This window comes from Xyrauchen texanus, chromosome 30, assembly GCF_025860055.1.
Source record: "Xyrauchen texanus isolate HMW12.3.18 chromosome 30, RBS_HiC_50CHRs, whole genome shotgun sequence".
NCBI lineage: Eukaryota > Metazoa > Chordata > Actinopteri > Cypriniformes > Catostomidae > Xyrauchen > Xyrauchen texanus.
The window spans coordinates 5,912,457-5,928,358 of NC_068305.1; the positions used below are offsets into that span (position 1 = coordinate 5,912,457).

The 15,902-nt window shown below is 41.2% G+C and overlaps 1 protein-coding gene across 1 annotated transcript; it reads left to right on the plus strand.

Moving 5' to 3' along the window:
* The first annotated feature begins 134 nt into the window (after positions 1–134).
* si:ch73-111k22.3 (pleckstrin homology-like domain-containing protein) lies at positions 135–8,814 on the plus strand. The gene is made up of 2 exons (XM_052098643.1): positions 135–305; positions 7,938–8,814. The coding sequence occupies exons 1-2, from the start codon at positions 135–137 to the stop codon at positions 8,148–8,150; spliced, it is 384 nt and encodes a 127-aa protein (XP_051954603.1). The 3' UTR covers positions 8,151–8,814.
* The last annotated feature ends 7,088 nt before the right edge of the window (positions 8,815–15,902 follow it).

The following is a 15,902-nucleotide window of genomic DNA, read 5'->3' on the forward strand; positions in this document are numbered from 1 at the left end:
TTAGATAACTTGTTTATTTATTTCATTTTGTACATGATATTTATTAGGTTTGTCCTCCATAGGCATCTACCTACCACGAAAACAAAGACTTTTATTCTGTGTTCCGCATGCGTGTAAAGAAGTGTCTGAGAGTAATGGCTGTAGAATCGGCGACCTCTAACGGTACAACAGATGAAACCCATCCAGAAGAAAGGGACGAGTGTAAAAAAGGATGGTTATTTAAGAAAACACAGTACACAAAGCGCTGGAAACGGGTCTGGTTTCATGTCAGAGACGGGAGACTTTTCTATGGTGTTAATGAACAGGTAAGAGTGAATGGTGATTTGTGCATGGAGCTCTCGCAGCGCTTTCAGGCTCTTAAGAAAGTATCAACTGTGAGAAGATTATCAGCATGAACTTCAGCACACCTGCGTGAACTGTGCGAATACTTGACGTTTCTGCACAGAAACCAGTTTTTGCGCGTAATTTAATTAATATTTAAATTAATAATCTTCCTTTATAATTACATACCACAGGTTTGATTTGTTACTCACCTTGTTGTTGTTGTGTTATCATGGCAACGCCTGCTCGTTAAGATGCTCTTACTTTTGATAAATTAAACTTTAAAAAATAAACTTCTTAAAACTGTGATCGTCCTGGAATAAAGATCTCCAAATAAATATTTCGTAGAATATGTGATAGTAATGGTGGTTTTTACTTTATAGAGAAAAAGGGGATGGGCCTTGAAGTCATTTAAAGCCATTTAAAGGTGCAATCTGTAACTTTTTTCTTGTGTCATCTTGGATTTACAGTGACACCTAGTGGTGTGAATGCAGCATCAATCGAAATGAATAGATTTCAGTTGCAAATGCGGTTACTGAGATTAAGATTGTAGTAGTCAGCTGGGGCCGTTTGCATCAGCTAGATGTACGCAGAGCCATATAGAGAGTTGCGACAACTCCATTGACTCCAATGGAACGTTTTTTTTACAGCAATGGCGGCTCATGGAGCCTCTCAATAGTTCCTGGAAGTAGCAGCAAACACATGCCGCGCCGTAGAGATGCAGCAGAACAAACCGTTTGCGACGCACTTTTAAAAGGTGAGACGTTTAAAGAATAATATTATCTTATTCTGTATATTATCAGTACATCTAAATAAAAATAACTTGTAAATTAAAACCTTATAGTTGAGTATTACTCATTAAATTAGGAGATAAGGGATTTTATCGGATAACTAACAGATTAGGCAAGGATTGGAGCTGGATAAAGTTAGTAATGAACACCCTATTAATTGTAAACTCTGTTCTCTTGATTCAGTTTCATCCATCGTTTTTTTAAAAAAAGTAATATCATAATATATTATTACAATTTAAAATAACTGTTTTCTATTTTAATGTATTTTAAAATGTAATTTACTCCTGTGATGCCATGCTGAATTTTCAGCCTCATTACTTTTGAACGGCAGTTTATATACGAGTATGCTTAAGTTGTTTTAAAGCTGATATATATTGTGTATATGAATAAGTATTGTAAGAATTATACATTAGATATATAATATTTATAATACATAAATAATTATATTACTATATATAGAATTGTAAACAATAAGCTTCATTTCACTAAATTTTACATTTACGTAACTGCTGCTGATAGTTAATAGTTCATTGACCCATTGTGCGGTGCGAGCTGGAAATCACCTGTCACAAGCCTTTCTCTGTACTATCTGAAAAGTCATAAATATGATATTAGTTACCATGAAATTAGTGAAAACAATGAACATGAGGTAATATAAAAAGGCAACAGAAACCCTAGCCTGAAATAAGTTGAGGCAAATAACGGTAAGCGAACACTAATCCTCAAATATTAGCTGATTTGATCTTTAAAAAAACAACATCGCTGTAACAACATACTCATGCTACATACATATGTCGGTGTGTTACATAAATATATAAAATAAATGCATTTATTGACTACTAATTACCAGAAATCGCAGTTCTGTCACTCTACTCTAACAGTTTGAAATGCCCGCCAAAGTACTTCCTGGAACTATCTGAAGTCTACGTGAATCACGTGACGATCAAGCATTTAGAACTTCCGTTGTCGCAACTCTCTCTCTATATGGCTCTGGATGTACGTTACAACATAGCCTAGTTGTGTCATAAATGGGCACTTAGTCACAACTTTACGCTACTTTATTTGAGCGGATATTTGAACTAAATATTTACGGAAGCCTCCGACCATGATTAACGAATGGAATAAAAAAGCAGAATGATATTTAATGACATCAATGAGCTCATGTTTTGCGTGACAGGCTCTAGACCTTTCGACGTACATTATGATCGCTTACATTTACGAGACAAAAAAACATTATATAAAAAACGTACTTCTTCAGCAACGGTGCATGTTTCAACAATACGATCTATATAAGATAGCGCTATTAAAATGAATGCCTATTTTTTCCAGCCTGTTGTCCAAGTAATTATTTATTTATTGTCCCTTATTTGTTTTAGATACAGTTATTGAATACTGTTATTTACATAGGCTAAATCTACCATTAATTAAATATTGCTTTATTACGTATTGTATTTTAATGGGGATATAATTTATTACAGCTGAGAGTTAGGGGAGCAAACAAGGTTTGAACAAGATCAAACTGAAATTCAAGTCTGTTTAACAGTTCAGTTCACAAATGTGAAGACTGTTTATTGGATAAAAACTTTACAGAGAGCTTACCACCTACTAGTTAAGTCTTGCCTTAAGAACAGTTAGTGCAACCAATTTAAGCACTGACTTATTTACATACTAACTAGTAGTTACTAAGCATAAAGTGTGAACTTTATGTCCCAATTTAAGTGAGAACTTATGCTCAGCTAGTGCAACCCTACCCTGGTCATGTGATTCTAAAATGGTTCCCCCCATGAGGGTGCCCCTCCCCCATGTAGAATAAATCTCATCATGTTTAAAATTACAATTAATTTCTTTAGTAGTAACATTTTTTAATGGGGAAAGAAATGACCGAGTGAATGACCTGAATTTAATTTAACCTTGCGAAATAAAAGGAAATTGATTGTTTCTCAATTAACATTTTGACACCCTGACTGATTTGGTAATGACACTTTTAAGATTTTGATGTAAAAATATTAAAATTAAATATAGCTGCAAGCAGCAATCATGGGGATCCTGGGGCATTCCCAGGCCAGCCAAAAGATATAATACCTCCAGCATGTTCTGGGTCTTCCCCTAGACCTCCTCCCATTTGGACTTGCTTGAAACACCTATGCAGGAAGGCGTCCAAGAGGCATCGTAATTAGATACCTGAACCACCTCAACTGGCTCATTTCAATGTGGAGGAGCAGCGCTGTACTCAGAGTCCCTCTCGGATGTTAGAGCTTCACACTCTATCCCATTGGGTGAGCGCTGACACCCTACGAAGAAACCTTATTTCTGTTACATGTATTCGCAATCTTATTCTTTGGTTACTACCCAAAGACCATAGGTGAGGGTTGGAATGTACACAACTGGTAAATCGAGAGCTTGGCCTTCAGACTCAACTCCTTCTTCACCACCATTGTCCGGTACAGTGACCACATTACTGCAGACGCTGCACCAATCCGCCTGTCGATCTCACGCTCCAAATTTCCCCCACTCGTGAACATGATCCCAAGATACTTGAACTCCTTCACTTGGGACAGCTGCTCTCTCCCTACCTGGAGAGAACAATCCACCCTTTTCCGGCAGAGAACAATGGCCTCAGACTTGGAGGTGCTGACCCTCATCGCAACCGCTTCACAGTCAGCAAACCTCCAAGTACACGCTGGAGGTCGCAGCATGATGAAGCCAACAGGACCACATCATCTGCAAATAGCAGGGATGCAATCCTGAGGCACCCAAACTGGACACACCTCCACTGCGCCTTGAGATCCTATCCAAGGTTATCACAAACAGGATCAGTGACAAGGGACAGCTCTGTCTGAGTCCAATGTCCACTGTGAACAAGCTTGACTTAATGCCGAGAATACGAATAAAGCTCTCAGGTTATACAGAGACTGAATGTCATGCACTAGCAGCACTGGTACCCCATACTCCAGCACCGCCTCCCACTGGACATCTTGAGAGTCACGGTCATATTTCTTCTCCAAGTCCACAAAACAAATGTAAACTAGATGAGCAAACTCCCATGCCCCATATAGAACCTGCAATAAGGTAAAGAGCTGATTTTGTTCCATGATCAGGATGGAATCTGCATTGTTCCTTAGTTCGACATTTGGCCGGAGTCTCCTCCCCAACACCCTGGCATAAGCTTTCCCAGGTAGGCTGAGAAGTGTGATCCCTCTATAGTTGGAACACACCCTCTGGTCCCCCTTTTTAAAAATGGGAACCAACACACCTGTATGCTAATTCCTAGGTACCACCCCAGATGTCCATGTAATGCTGAAAAGACATGTCAGCCATGACAGCCCAACAAAATTCAGGTCCTTCAGTATCTCAGGGCGAATCTCATCCACTTCTGGAGCCTTGCCATCCCTGCCTCCTCCACAGAGTGCGTGTTAGTCAGGTTTAGGAGTTCCTCAAAGTGTTCCCCAAAGTGTTCCAAAGTGGCCAACGCATGGTCCCATTGTACATACATTACATGCGCCCTTACATTGCTCTGGCGGTTACAAAATATCACACCACAAGGGTGCAATAGATTTTTTTAGGCATGACCATGAAACCAGGGCTGCGTCTAAAACCAGGGAAATGCTGCATTCTGTGGCTGTTTACAGAGGCATGATGAAAATAAGGTGCTTTTCAAACAGTTTGGAGACCAGCTGTTCATTTGAAACAGCTGTCAGTTAAGCCATTAACTGATTAGGCAGCAAGTCAGTTGCCTGCATTTCTAGATGTCGCCTGGATGTGGTAGATGAGTCGATAGTTGATGAGTGGGGAGAGACACGGAGAAAAAACAAGTTTTTTTAATGGACTGGGGACAAAAAGTCATATATATTTTTAAAAGAATCAGCTCAAATTGCTGCACCATTGAGTCCACCATGACAGTTGTTGATTGAAAGAAGAAAATCCGCTCTAGCGGCAACACTGAGAATGCAGCACGTACTTGTGTTGGGATATGAATTGAGAGCTGACACATTTCAAAACGCAACGATGTGTGAAATCAATTTTGCTTAGCAAGGTGTGTCTGCTTTAACGTACTGCGTAGAGTATTTTTGGGCCTTATCCAATCCTGAAAAGCCTCCTTCAGCCTGATAGCTTCCTTCACCACAGGTGTCACCCAGCGGGTTCTAGGATTGCCACTCCAACAGGCACCAACAACTTTCAGCCACAGTTCACAGTGTCCGCCTCTGCGATGGAGGCCTTAAACAGGGTCCACTCGGACTCCATGTCTCTAGCCTCCTCCGGGATGTGGGAGAAGCTCTTCTGAAAGTGGTGATTTAAAAATCTTCTGGACAGGGGTCTCTGTCAAACGTTCCCATTTCACCCTCGAAATCAATTTGGGTTTGCCAGGTCTATCTGGTAGTTTCCCTCGCCATCTGATCCAACTCGCCACTAGGTAGTGATCGGTTGACCGCTCAGCTCCTCTCTTCACCTGAGTGTCCAGAGCACACAGTCTCAGATTTGAAGATACAACAATAAAGTTGATCATCCTCTGGACCTAAGGTGCTCTGGTACCAAGTACACTTATGAACAACCTTATGTTCGAACATAGTGTTTGTTATGGCCAATCATTGTCTAGCACCGAAATCCAAAAACAGAACACTGCTCGGGTTCAGATCAGTCAGGACATTCCTCCCAATCACTCCCCTCCAAGTATCTCCATCAGTGCCAACATGAGCATTGAAGTCACCCAGCAGAATTATGGAGTCCCCAGCTGGCACACCCCTCCATTACACATCCAAAATGTTGTAATGATACGCCATTGCGGTTGTAAAATACAGCAATTTAAGACAAAATAAAAAATGGCCAATACTCAATATGGTCGACATTGAAAAATCGGTATGCCTCAAGAAAACTAAGGAGACCATTTTCTCCTGATTGTAGGCCAAACTATTCAGTAGTGAGGAAAAATATAAACGTTTCATATTTCTTGACCATGAGGTGGCGCTGTGCCACAACTGTGCAGGTACCCTCAGGTAATTGTTATGATGACATATACCATGTTTCGTGTCTATGTGCTAAAGAGTTGCGAAGATACAGCATCATGTCCATTTTGTTGTGCTCATGTCGAATTTGTTGATGTGGTATATGATAACGATTTGGTCTATTATCATAAAATCCATACATTTTTGTCATGAGAATCTCTAGATCATACGTGCAAAATTTTGTGCAAATCGGAAAACAGTCTAGAAGGTGTTAAAGTATTTTTTTTAAATCTAAATATAGGATAATGTAGTTGTGTGGAAATTAAAACCAGTGGTATGTAATCAACTCTGCATGAGCCAAAAGTTCAAAAGTTATGGTCATAAACATACAGTAAGCACAAATTTAACCATTTTAAGGATTAGAGACCTCAAATTCGGGTCAGTAACATTTGAGAGTGTCCTCTATCAGTCTGCCAACTTTCATAACATTCCTATGTACAGTTCTAGGGGCTGCCATATACTTCAAGAGAGGAATAAAAACAATAAGTAAATGAACAGATACAATAGGTGCCTATGCACCTTCAGTGCTTAGCCTCTCATGACATTTCTGATCTTCAAACTGTCACTCTGCTGCCCTGGAAGATATGTGCTGCCTAATCACTTATCATTTCCATTCTAACTAAGAAAACAAATTTTCTCTATATTCTTGGTGTTATAGAAGTGACAGCAGTATTGGACACAGTTTGGACATAGTTTTTTGTTATAAAAATGCACACATAATACCAAATTATTTGAAAGTAATAAAAAGTGCAATGTAACATTTATGATTTTAGACTTTTTAAAAAGCCTGGGATGGGAGGCAAGCCCAAATACAGAAGTTTTGGCAAATTTTACATTTCAACCCTCTTAATGGAGAAAGTATTTAAAGAGACACAACACATTTTTTAATGCTTTGATAGTCTTGCCTTTAAAGCTTGAATAATTGTTTTGGGCACAGACATAGGCACACTCTGGATATCGGAACGATAAACTGATCCTAAATGTAGTCAAGTCAAGGCATTTTTATTTGTATAGTGCTTTTCACAAAACACATAATTTCAAAGCAGCTTTACAGAAAATCATGCTATAACAAAAAAATTAAACCATAATACCTATGAAGTCTTAGTGATCATTGTGTAATTTGATTAAATATGATTGTAAATTGTGTATAAATAAATAATTTAATAATAATTGTATTTAGAACTCCAGTGACCAAGCAATAGGCGACTGTGGCAAGGAACATAAAACTCCATAAGATGTTGGTTAATGGAGAAAAATAACCTCGGGAGAGACCAGGCTCACTGTGAGGGCCAGTTCCCCTCTGGCTAACCAGCATGAAGATAATGACAATATTAATTATTTATGTGCAGAGCAGGGTAATGGATTAAGCTAAGATTGTAAACTGTTAAATAGTAAACTGTTAAATAGGCAGTGGCATATGAAGTAGACGATGTCTTACAGTTGGAGTTGGCATCAGTTAATCCTCTGAAGTCCATCGTAAAAAACTGAAGTGATGCCTGGCTAGCACCGGCTGCATTTAGTCACTAAGAGACACATAGCAGTGGAGTTCGACACCAAGCAGGTACGGAGCTGGATCTGGCAGGTTCTGGTAACCTTGTAATATGAATCCCGAGATTGAGACATGGAAACAAATAAAATAATAGTAGTGTAGATATCATTAAATTTTATGCAGATTTTTAGATCATGATAGTTGTTTCTGGTTCCGGAAGACCTAACTAAAGCAGCCTAATTGTGAGTTGATGAATAAATTAGGTGTATGCCTGGCTAAATTGATGAGTCTTTATTCTAGACCTAAACTGAAAATGTAAATGTAATCTTTCCCCAGTTAGCAGAGAAAACCATTAATCTGGTTGGAGCAAAAGTGGAGGTGCTGGACGATGATGGGAGATTTGACTGGACTGTCACAACACAGGACAGTATACGCACCTTTATCCTGCGTGCCGACAGTGCAGAAGAGCGACAGGCATGGATGACTGCCATATGTGAGGCGCAGCTGAGTTCTCAAGAGCACAACTCCAATGCATGTGTTTTACAATAACTAGACTTTTAAATGTACTTTTTTAAAAATAATTTGAGTATAGTTTTCTACATCTTTTTTTTTGTTTGTTTTTTGCTTCCTTCATAAATGACAAAGTTTAAGATGCCCTGCTGATGTGTAGTCCACCCCCTGGTGCACGTAACTTTTTTTCAGAATTACCTGGGAACTCTAGAATGGCTAGAATGCCATGTGAACTATGACATGTGAATATAACCATTGCAGAGATTAAAATACACACTCCTTTATTTAACTATATTATTATATATATGTACACTGGCAGCCAAATGTTTGGAATAATGTACAGATTTTGCTGTTTCGGAAGGCAATTGGTACTTTAATTCACCAAAGTGGCATTCAACAGATCACAAAGTGAGTCAGGACATTACTGATGTAATTCAAACAAAGACATTTTTGATCAAATCTAGACAGGCCCCATTTCCAGCAGCTATCACACCTTATCCTTGAGTAATCATACTAAATTGCTTATTTGGTACTAGAGAATCACTTGCCATTATATCAAACACAGTTGATAGCTACTTGGTTTGTTAAATTAAGCTAAACATTGTCTTTGTGTTTGTTTTTGAGTTGCAATAGTATGCAATAGACTAGAATGTCTTAAGGTCAATATTAGATCAAAAATAGCAAAAAAGAAACAGCTTTCTCTAGAAACTCATCAGTCAATCATTGTTTTGAGGAATGAAGGCTATACTGTACTTGAAATTGCCCAAAAATATTTTTTTTTTTTAAAGATTGTACACTACAGTCGTCAAAGACAAAGGACAACTGGCTCTAACAAGGACAGAAAGAGATGTGGAAGGACAGATGTACAACTAAACAAGAGGATAAGTACATCAGAGTCCCTATTTTGAAAAATGGATGCCTCACATGCCCTCAGTTGACAGCTTCATTGAATTCTACCCACTAAACCCCAGTTTTATGTGCAACAGTAAAGAGAAGACTCAGAGGTGCAGACCTAATGGGAAGAATTGCAAAGAAAAAGCCACTTTTGAAACAGAAAAACAAAAAGAAAAGGTTAGAGTGGGCAAAGAAACACAGACATTGGGCAGCAGATAATTGGAAAAGAGTGTTATGGATCTTAACCCCATTGAGCTTTTGTGGGATCAGCTAGACTGTAAGTAGTCGGGGAGCCAAAGTCTCAAATGGGTTGAACCTGACATGGTCTGCCATACTTTTTATTTGTGTTTTTTCTGTTAACTTTGACCCTAAGAACCAACAATTGGAGGGTCTGCTCTGCCGGAAATATCGCGAAAAAACAATTGTGGCCATTTTAGTGTATGCACCCTATATTTTTTAATCAGAAAAATTTGAAAAAATATATTTTTCCTCAAATCCTCAGTGGATTGGATAGGCTGTCAATAAATGCATTCCAGATACACAGAACTCATGTGCTGACAACATCCACTGAAAAAATAACTCTTAAAACACATTTCTACATGATTTTGCATCAATTTCATGCAAAAGAAATTGGCGTTTTCTCACTTTTTTTCAATATTTTCATATTTACTTCATTGGCAATCAACTATTCCCCTAAGTTATGACATCAGTCAATATGCCATTCTTTTCACCAAACTGTATACTCATTCCACAGAAAAAATTCTAAAAATCCAAACAAAATCAATGAATCTGTGATGATTTCACTACTAGTTGGTGATCAACAGGCTCAGAACTTCAATCAAATTTTTGAGTACTCTCAAAATTCCGAAAGACATACTGGATATTTAAAAGGGTTGTTAATGTCCACATTATTAAACATCATGGTCTAGGCATCTTTTTAATTTAAACATAACCCTGTTCTCCCAATGGAAATGTGTCACACAAGAAATATAATACAGCAAAATGACTTTCATTATTTTATTGCCTCAGATGACAACTATTACAACTTCAATAATTTAACATAACTTAATTAACTAGGTGCAGGTCCCTGTGAGGTGGGATAATCAGGAGGGTGGCACACTGCAGATACTGCTCTGGGGACAGACCTTCACCCTCACCACCTGAAGAGACAGCAAACAAGAACGACAGGGTGGGTTATACAGCAGCGCGATAAAAGATGCACCCCCCCTTCTCTCTCTCTAACACACACGTGGCCTACTTCTGTGTCCCTGTCTTCAAGCGCAAGTTCAATCCTTGAACATCTGTTGGGGTCCCTGGTGCAGAGACATGCAATGCCACACTTCACATTGGCTCTTGCACAGGAGCATCCTCGGGCACACATGCTTTTCTTGCAGCGGCAGTATTTGATGTGTTTGAGTTCAGCAGGTTTTGCCTCTTTCAGCATCATGGTTGCCACCAATTTTCCATTGACAAGTTGTCTCCCAAAATCAGTGGCAGCTGGGTAGGTTGGCTTAACCATGTGTGCCCGCTTACACACAGCCAACTGATGAAGGGCTCGGCGAAGGTGTAATAGGAAGGCATTTTCAGTTGGTGGAAGGCAACGCATGTCTCCTTTGATGCTCACAAAGAGATGGGCTCGAAGTGCATCTAGAGTACCACCAAAGTTACTCCTGTCATAGAGTGACACCATGTATCGCCGTGCTGCTGTTATAACTTCTTCCTGAACATCCAGGCTTTCCTCAGGTTCACCATACCTGCACAGCGGCAAAAGGTCTGTCAGGTGTTTAATAGCAGTTGTGTAGGCACGCCTTTTTCCTCTTCTGTACAGATAGCTCACTGTGTCACATCTGGTAAGTATGTAGGTGCTGAGGAGAAGGGATGTAAGATCTGAAGCTGCAACATCATACTTCCCCGCCAGAGCTTCTGTGATGGCATGAACAGGTAGGAAGATATCCATCGTCTTCACCCACAGCTCCTGCAGCCCATCCATGTGTGTGATGTAGTACATGCACATCATGATCACATCTGTGTCAGTAGCAACCACTACAGCCTGTTTGTGGTGCAGAATTTGAACTGAGTATGCAATGTGAGCAAACATCCTGGTATCTGCCTCTTCATGTTTCTCACAGGAAAGTTCTGGAAGCTCAACCTGACAATCCGCTGACAAGAGGACAGTGCGACCAGGATCACAAAAGATTCCACCAAGAATAAGTGTGCATCCTGCAGGAAGTGACTTGTTCTGAGCTGCCCATGCTTCCCCCATGTAGTTCAACAGATTAGCTTTATTCAGTGGATTGTGAATGAAGCCTTTCCATTCAGGTATAGGGAGAGTATCATATGGCTTGTACTCCTTCATTTTGCTGGGGCAGGTCTTCATCCTCTTCTCTCGTTCCTCACCTTTCAGACTTTCAGCAGGGGAGACATCATATCGATCACCAACAAAGTGGATGCAGTCACACTTGTCTGGGAGGATTCCAAGGAGCTGCCTTAGGTACTTTCCTTGCAGTTCATGGAAGGTGCTGCTCCCAAGATGTTGGTAACGTTGAATGAACGCCATGGCATCTACTACAATTACAACAGGCTTGTCAGATGGCGGTAGTTTGTCCACTTCCCCCCCATGAGCTGCCAAGGGCTGTCTTGATTGCAGCCAGGTAGTCTGCCTTGTTTCCTTTACGCATTGCTTAACTTTGGTCAAGGGACGGATCTGGCTTGTCCATTCATGGACAGACACTTCCACCTTCCTGTCTTCCTCTAAGTCCTGAACAAAGTAAAGGTTTCGTACAACTGCACTCTCCTCCTCATAGACCTTTTTGGCTTTGAATGCCATGGACATTGACTTCTTTGGCTTTGCTGCGAAGGTTGAAAGTTTAATTTGGGCTACTTTCTCACTGTCTGTTCTTCTTGCTGCAGCCAGTGCCTCCAGTCCTTTTTCACAAGCGCAGCTCAAGTCAGCAGATGTGGCTTTGTGGCCTGTTGAAATGTTGATCAGCTCCTGTTCTTCACATGTAAAAGGATTGATCATCTGGCTGTTGATGACATCTGTTATTTTCCTTACACCTTCTGCCTCCTTTGCACCTTGGCTGTCCTTGTCCTTGTGGTGTTTGGTGTCATCCGCATCCAGGTGTGCCATAGCCTTTGTTTGCTCTGACACAGCTGTCAGAACTGGAAGAGCTTTCAAGTATTTCTCCATTGCTGCTGGCTGCTGACTGATGCCAGTGAAGAGTTTTGTCTTGGCATCACGATTGTAGGTTTTTTCAAGTGCCATGTCTGTCCAGACACCATTGAACCGTCCTTCTGATTGACGTACAGTGAACTTCCCATCCTTAAATTCCCTATATATGTTTGTAGCTAGTGTAGGCAAGCTTCTCATTGCTTCTAGGTAGTGGGGCAGGCAGAATACGTACTTGTAGTGGCCAGCAGCTACAAGGTATGGTAACATCTTTTCCACTTCAGCCAGGTGTTCCTCCCACAGACCTGCACGCTCAGCATGGATGAACTGTCTAAGAATCATCACCATATCCATGTACATTAGCCATAGCTTTGTGGTAGGTGAGGTACGTGCTTCATCAAACTCAGCCATCAAACATGACAGCTTTTTCAGTTGGTCAGTTGCATCAGCACACGCAGAAGTTGCCTTCTCTACATCCTCTTCTGACAGGGCATCTAGGAGTAGCTGGACATTGTTGCTAAGCACACACATGTACTCCAGGTCCTTCTCTTCATCGACCAACCATCTGGCAAATGCTTCCCAGTGTAGGGCAAACATGGCTGCACACACCATAGTGTGTGCGCGCAACATTGCATAGTAGTCTTTCCCACTGATGATTTTGTTTGCTGTTCCACGGAGACAGACATCAGCTTCGACCATGATGTCTTCGATTCCAGTGGACTGCATCAAATGCCCAATGGCTCCAAGGAAATTCTGAGCAATATGGAAGCCACCCATGCGCAAGATAAGTTTGGCATACTTCTCTTTGTTCTTCTTTTGCAGACTCAGAACCACCTCATAGATTGCTTGGTCACATGTGATGATGGCATACTCTTGACCATGTTTTCTCGACACATCCATGCAGTACTGAACAGACTGTTCAACCACATCTGGGTTTGTTGGTGACTTGGGGAAGAAGGGACCATAGCTGATCACAGTTGCATGGATGTTATCTGGGATGAGAAATGCTTGGAATGAACTCCATGTTGGAGCAGCGCAACTTGGTTTCAGGTCCTCCAATAGTACAGTAGGGCAGCTATGCACCAAATGCCAGAGGATGCTCAGGTGGTCAAGAGGTTCTGCTAGACACAAAGGAAGCTTAGGCTCTGTTTCAACTCCAACCAGGGAGCGACTCTTTTGACGATCTTTTAAACTGAGGTGGCTTTCCTTGGTTTGAAAATGCTGAGAAGATTCCAGGGCTGGTTGGTGGGTTTTCAGTAGAGGTAAACTAACCGTTGGTATGGGGTCTTCATCTGGATTCTTGTACTGGAATATGACGTGTGTTGTGCCATGCAGTGTTCGTCCATCCTTTGTGTACTCCTGGCAGTCAAGGTTATCAAATGCAAACTGTGTGAAATGTCCACCCTTCAGGTTTGTTGGTATGAAGGCACCATCCCTAGTTGTCTGCTCTTCAACTGCCATTGCCATTGTTGTAATATATCTCTGTGCTTCTTTGTAGCTGATGCTGTTCCCAAATCTATTTAGGGGTGACACAGTCGACTTGCTTCTGGTTTCCTTAAGGATGTGCAAAGCTGTCCCACCGTGTTTCGGTGTTGGGATCTTGGCAACTGCTTGGCAGACATCCTGGGCAAGGTTGAGAACTTGTTCTTGCTGCTTAGGACTGACTTTCACCCGGCCATCCTCACCTAACTCTGGAGATGCATCTGTTATCATCCATGCCAGGTGGTTGTACAGGGTAGAGCTCACTCTTCGGGATGCCTCCAGGTATGATATCTCTAGCTGCAGTGACGGGTCTTAAGTCATACTTCCAGGCATCTGGTGACTTCCACTGGCTTGAGCTGTTCTGGCTTCTCTTGCTTCCTTCAGGGCCTGCTTACGTTGGTACTGGAGCTCCTTCCATATTCTCTTTGCAATGTTGTAGGAAGAGACTATGGTGTCATCTGGTGTCAACTCATCATCACTTTCTTCTTCATACTCTGCCTCGTCAGTTTTCTCCTTAAGTTCCTTCAACTTTGAGAGCATGCAGCCAACATTCATTTCTGCTGAGCAAATCAGGGTAGAACATCCTTTCTGTGGCACAACCATTATTTTACAATTGCCACCTACTTCATAGTGCCTTCTAAGGCGGGAAATCAAGGACTGACACCTGTATGAGGTAACATTGTGAACTCCAAGGCTTTCCAAGTATTTACGGAATTCATCTCTCAAAGCTGTAACGAAGAATATGGCATTCTCTTTGAAAAGGGGCTCATCTAGCCGAGATATGAGTTGGTTCAGTGCAGCATCATATGGAGTGGTGGCAGTACTAGTCTTTTCCTGTGAACGAAGATGCTTTGTCAGGTAGTTGGTCATGCATTCCTTGTGGTACCGGAAGTCCTCAGCAATCATATCAGTACACTTGTTTTCATCAGGACCACGAATCATGTGTAGCATCTCTTCATCTTCAAGTTTGTTTGCTTTTTCCCATACTGCATTCTGTCTGTCATAAGTGGCGCTCAAAATGAGGGATCTATTCCCCCCGGTCGTGCGTGCTCTTCCACAAATGAAGCACTCATCCCTGTGTTTGATGGGCTGTGGCATTGACATCCGTGTTTTTTGGCTTTTCAATTTTTTTCCAAATCTGGTCAACAGTTTTACGATTTGTGTACTTCGCACGACATTGTGTGTGCCACAAAGGAGTCCTCCCCAGAAAGTCACATTGAGGTTTCATCTCATTGTCAAGTCTGTATGAGACATCATCCTTTCTGTTGGTTACAGAATATAGGAGGGAAGGGTAGCCTTGATTTGTCAGTTTTTGAAGAGGACCAGCGTCACTGTCTGTTTTCTGACATATTATGCAAGCAGTATAGTTGGTACTGAGCAGCTTTCTCTCCAGCTTCTTGGTTGAGAACTCAGGATCCATCCTTCATTCTTCTCCAATTCACATCACTCCTCTCCTGTTCTCTCCTCGTTACTCTTATCCTCTCCTGTTCAGTTCACTCCTCTCCTTTCTCCTCCACGCTTCTCCTCTCATTTAATCCTCTCCTCTTCACTCTTCTCCCCTCTCCACTCCTATTCTCTCCTATTCCATCCACTCCTCTCCACTCTTCTCTCTTGTTCAATCCACTCCTGTACTCTTCACTCTCTAGTCTCCTCTCCAAACCACTCTGCTTCTCTCAACTCTTCTCTTCTCTCCTCTCCTTTCCACTCTTCTCGTCTTCTACTCCTCTCCACTATTCTCCTCTTCCCTCTTCTTCTCTCCGATTCAATCAACTCCTCTCCATACCTCTCCACTCTTCTTTCCTGGTCAATTCACTCCTCTTTTTTTCCTCCACTATTCTTCTCTCTTGTTCAGTCCACCCCTGTCCTCTTCACTCTTCTCTTCTCATTCCACTCTTCTCTTCTGTTCAATCCTCCACTCTCCTCTCCACTCCACTCCTCTTTACTGTATTTTCAAATCCTCTGCTGCCTTCTCTTCTTGCTAACTTTTCCTCCACAACAAATCCAATAAGATCAGAACCAAATCTGCAAATGGGAAATATTGTGTATTCAGGTGAAAGAAATCTAGATGTTTGACACTAATAGCTAACTAGGTTTTGACAAATCACTCTCTATATACTGTACAGGACTATATACAAAAACAAACTATGCATAATATATAGTATGTTTACATCTTAAATAACATTTGTATTGTTCAGTATTGTGTACAGTCTGATATCCAATATAGCTACATATCGTTTTTGTGTGGC